At 55.5% G+C, this 4,767-nt stretch overlaps 1 protein-coding gene across 1 annotated transcript; it reads left to right on the top strand.

The window, feature by feature from the left end:
• H257_18968 (hypothetical protein) lies at positions 1 to 3,929 on the top strand. Its single transcript, XM_009848119.1, has one exon. It carries the CDS (start codon positions 25 to 27, stop codon positions 3,826 to 3,828), a length of 3,804 nt encoding a protein of 1,267 aa, XP_009846421.1. The 5' UTR covers positions 1 to 24; the 3' UTR covers positions 3,829 to 3,929.
• Positions 3,930 to 4,767: the final 838 nt, after the last annotated feature.

Below are 4,767 nucleotides of genomic sequence, written 5' to 3'. Positions count from 1 at the left end.
GCCAACTGGTTCAGTACATTTGTCATGTTTTGGATTGAACCGATGATGCGTCGCGGCGCCAAGCAGACGCTCATGGAGGAAGATGTGTGGAAGCTGTGTCCGGAACACACGTCCGCCGTACTCCACGGCCGCTTTGACGTGTTCTGGCAGCACGAGAAGCTGCAGCCACATCCGAGCTTCGCCAAAGCCATGATGCGCACCATGCGATCGCAATGGTACTTCAATGTGGCGCTGTACGCATTGTACGCTGCGCTCATGTTGCTGCAGCCCAACATCATCAAGTCGCTTCTGCAGTTCCTCCAAGCCAAATCGAACGACGACCAAGTACCTGTCCACACATCCCTGGGCATCTCGTCGGGGTATGCCCTCGCGGCGCTGCTGACTGTCCATTCGTTCTTGTCCGTGACGATCATCGACTTTGGCCAGTACGTGTCGTCCAACTTGGGCGTGAACGCCAAGTCCATCGTCATGGATTCGGTCTACCTCAAGTCGCTCAAACTGTCCGGCTTTGCCAAACGCAACATGTCGTCAGGGGAGATAGTCACGCTGTCATCCGTGGACTCAGAGCGGTTGTTCCAGGGGTTCCTTCTCGGGCCATGGGTCCTCGTCGCGCCCGTGACCGTGCTGGCCGTCTTCATCATGATTGGCTTCGATCTGGGCGCCTTGTCCGGTGTCGTCGGCGGCGTCGTCATGGCAGCATTGTTGTACAGCGGCTACACCACATCCACGGCCGTTGGCGCCGTCCGCCGCGAAATCCTCACCGTCCAGTCCGAGCGCGTCAAGCTAACCAACGAGATGCTCCAGGGGGTGCGCGTGGTCAAGCTGTACGCGTGGGAGTCGCCGCTGGAGGCGCGCATCGCGTCCATTCGAGACGAGGAGCTGGCCCTGCTCAAAAAGTACCAGTACGTGCGCGTGCTCAACACTGTGACGCTGTCGATCGCGCCGATTCTGTCACTTGTACTGTGTCTGGCCGTGTATGTGGCTCAAGGCCACGAGCTCACGCCGTCGCTGGCGTTCACAGCTCTCGCGTACATGAACGTGGCTCGGCTACCGTGCACCGTTTTCTCCAGCTCCATCATGTTTGCGTTAGAAGCATGGGCATCCTCTACGCGAGTTGGCACGTTCCTCTTGGCCGACGAAATCGCACAAGTACCTCCAAGTCCACAAGTGCTCGAAGGAGCTGCCGCTGATTCGTCCTTCGCCGTGGAGGTTAGCCATGGCACTTTTAGCTGGAACATCGACCCCAGTGGTAGACAAGAGGCCAGCGAGAACGAAGGACCAATGACGTTGAAGGACATCTCGCTGACCATCGCCCCCAACACCCTCACGATCGTAGTGGGGCCCGTCGGTAGCGGCAAGTCCAGCCTCATCAGCGCGCTCCTGGGAGAAATCCACCAAGTCAGCGGAAGTCGACTCGTAACTGGACGCGTGGCGTATGTGAACCAAGAAGCGTGGATCCAGCACGCCACGCTGAAGGACAACATCTTGTTCACAAGTGCCTTTGACGATGTGAAATACGACCGCGTGGTGGCGGCGTGCCAGCTCAAGGCGGACCTGGCCGTGCTGCCCGACGGCGACCAGACCGAAATCGGCGAGCGGGGCATCAACCTCAGCGGCGGACAGAAGGCGCGCGTGAGTCTGGCCAGAGCCATGTACCGGTCTCACAACGCCGACTTGTACCTGCTGGACGATCCGCTGAGCGCGTTGGACGTGCATGTGGCCGGCGCCGTGTTCCGCGAGTGTGTACAGAACCTGTTGGCGGACAAGACGGTGGTGCTAGTACTCAACAGCCACTACCACTTCTTGCCCCATGCCGATCGCATTCTCGTCATGGAAGACGGCATGATCGTCGGGGATGGGACGTTTGACTCGATAAAGCAAGGGTTTCCGCATCTCGTGAGCTTTACAGACGTGTCGGAAGACCCTTCGACGCTTGTGAAGGCTGACTGGCCAGAAGAAGACGCGAGTGGTGGTGATGATGTTGTTGTCAAGGCGGACGAGGAGAAGCAGGCCAAAGCAGGCGACTCGAAATGCGGCGGCGGCGGCGGGGTTCTGGTGCAGAAAGAAGACAGGCAGATGGGCGGCGTGTCCTCTGGTCTGTACCTGACGTACTTGCGGTCCACGGGGTGGAACGGGGCGTTCGTGGCCGTGAGCATCGTCGTGGCGTTTACGATATCGCAGACGGCAGTGGTGGCCACGGATTGGTTCATGGGGTTCTGGTCCACCCACCCGGGGAACGATGTCACATCCGTCGTCGTGTACGTCGTGCTAGCCCTCGTGGCGATGGCGCTCGTGTGGGGGCGCAGTGTGTACGTGTTGTTTCTGTGCGTGTTGTGCTCCAAGGCGCTGCATGCCAAGCTGTTCCGCAAGGTGATTCACGCGCCTGTGACGACGTTCTTCGACATCACGCCAGTCGGTCGTATCCTCAATCGATTCTCCAGCGATTTAGATCAAGTCGACAATATCCTGCCGTTCTTTGGGGTCCACTTTCTCCAATTCGGGTTTCAAATTGCCGCCGTGATCGTCGTGTGTGCTACCACGTCACCGTTTATCTTGCTCGTGTACGTTCCACTCGTGTACTTGTTCCACAAGGTGCAAGTGTTCTTCCTGCTCACATCGTCCGAGCTCAAGCGCCTCGAGAGCATCTCCCGCACCCCCGTGATCAACCTCATCTCAGAAACCATCGATGGCCTCTCCACCATCCGCGCCTTTGGCATGACCGACGAGTTTGCCGCCAAGGGCCGCACCATACTCGATCACAACCAGAGCTACTTTATGATCTACCGCATCTCGTCAAGGTGGATGCAGATGAGGCTCGACTGGCTCTCCGCGGGCATCCTCGCCGGCGTGTCGTTCATTACGGTCGCGTCCAAAGCGAGCATCGGCATCACCGCCGCGGGGTTGGCTCTGACGTACGTCGCTCAAATGTCATCGTTTCTATCCAGAATGACCATGGCTTCGTCCGTGATTGAAAACATCATGACTTGCGTGGAACGGCTGGAGCATTACAACTCGTTGGACACTGAAGGCGACTCTGTCAATGCTTCGGCGGTTCTAGTAGCCCCGCCAAAGACGTGGCCATCAGTGGGATCGATTGAGTTCAAATCCTTCTCAATGCGATACCGTCCCAACTTGGATTTGGTCTTGACGGATGTGTCGTTTGAGGTCGTTGGAGGGGAAAAGGTGGGCATCTGTGGCCGCACGGGGTCGGGTAAGAGCTCGCTCATGGCGGCGCTCTTCCGCCTGGTGGAAGGGGCCGACGGCGGACACATCTATATCGACGGCGTGGACATTGCGACCGTGGACCTGCACACGTTGCGGTCGCGCCTGACCATCATTCCCCAGGACCCGGTGCTGTTCAGCGGCAGTTTGCGGTTCAATTTGGATCCAGCGAACGAAGTGTCTGACGACGAGTTATGGGCTGTGCTCAAGAAGGTGCACCTGGCAGACAGTTTGGACAACGGGGGGCTGGAGTTCCACGTGGCCGAGAAGGGGAGCAACCTGTCGGTGGGCCAGCGGCAGCTGCTGTGCATCGCCCGCGCCCTGCTGCGTCAGAGTCGCGTGGTGGTGCTGGACGAAGCCACGGCCAACATCGACTTGGACACCGACCGGCTGATTCAGGAGACTATCAACGAGTGTTTCGATGGCGTCACGATGCTCGTGATCGCCCACCGCCTCGACACGATCCTGGACAGCGACCGCATTTTAGTGTTAGATCAAGGCCGAGTGGTGGAGTACGACGCCCCCCACGCCCTCTTGGCCACCGACGGGGGACCGTTCGCGCAGTTGGCGTCGCATGCCCGGTTGGGCCAGTCGGGTGCCTTGTAGATATTCACTTATTCACTCTATGGAAACATTCTACTGTATAAGCCTTGCAATGAAATGCCATCATTGTGCCATATTGCTGGCTTTTACGACTGGCAATGCACTGAAGAGAATGGGTGAGCTAACTCCATACGTTACCAGTATGTGTGGGATGTAGCTCACATTTGTAGGTTTTGTGGAATATGTCGGAAGGTACAAACAAAATATGGATATTCCAATGGTAACGTTAGAAGGCAGATCATTCGATACAGTGCATTGCAAAAGGTTATAACATAACACCCCGTTTTTCTCGACTATTTGTTTTACGACTGCGAATTAGATTAACCACGAAAGTATGTCGGAATTTGTATTCATAAAATACACATTTCTTCGAATGAAACATGTCAAAACTGGAAAAACTAAATAACAAAAAATTACGTGTTGGCACCGAAGTAAAAGGTTACAGTCAACGAAGGAATGGTACGCCATCGAATTTCAAAAATTGACAACTGTATATTTGACCAATAATATTCAAACACAAATATAAAGCCTTCTGATTGGCCGTATTATTATCCTCCCGCCCGCGCGATATTTTTTTGATTTGCATGATCACTCGCCTCTCATTTCGAATAACATGAACTCGACACTTCGAAAGTCAAAGCGCTGCTACAGTGTGGCTGTCAAGCTTGATATACTTGGACGATTGGAGACTCAGACCGACAGCCAGGTTGCCAAAGCCACGGGTATATCTCGACGCACTATACGAGGATGGGAAGATCAACGCGACGAAATCCTGGCTTACACTGGAAACAAAAAACGCATGAAAATAAGCCCCGGTGGACGTTGCGAGATATTCCCCGACCCTGATGGACTCCTCGAGTTCATTACGGAAATGCGAAACAAAGAGCGAGCCCTGACAACGACTCATATCATCAATTGGATTAAACGTCACCAAGCGCGATG

This window comes from Aphanomyces astaci, assembly GCF_000520075.1.
Source record: "Aphanomyces astaci strain APO3 unplaced genomic scaffold supercont1.287, whole genome shotgun sequence".
In the NCBI taxonomy this organism is placed as follows: domain Eukaryota; phylum Oomycota; class Saprolegniomycetes; order Saprolegniales; family Verrucalvaceae; genus Aphanomyces; species Aphanomyces astaci.
The sequence above is the reverse complement of the archived record's forward strand: the minus strand, read 5'-3'. Positions and strand labels throughout refer to the sequence as shown.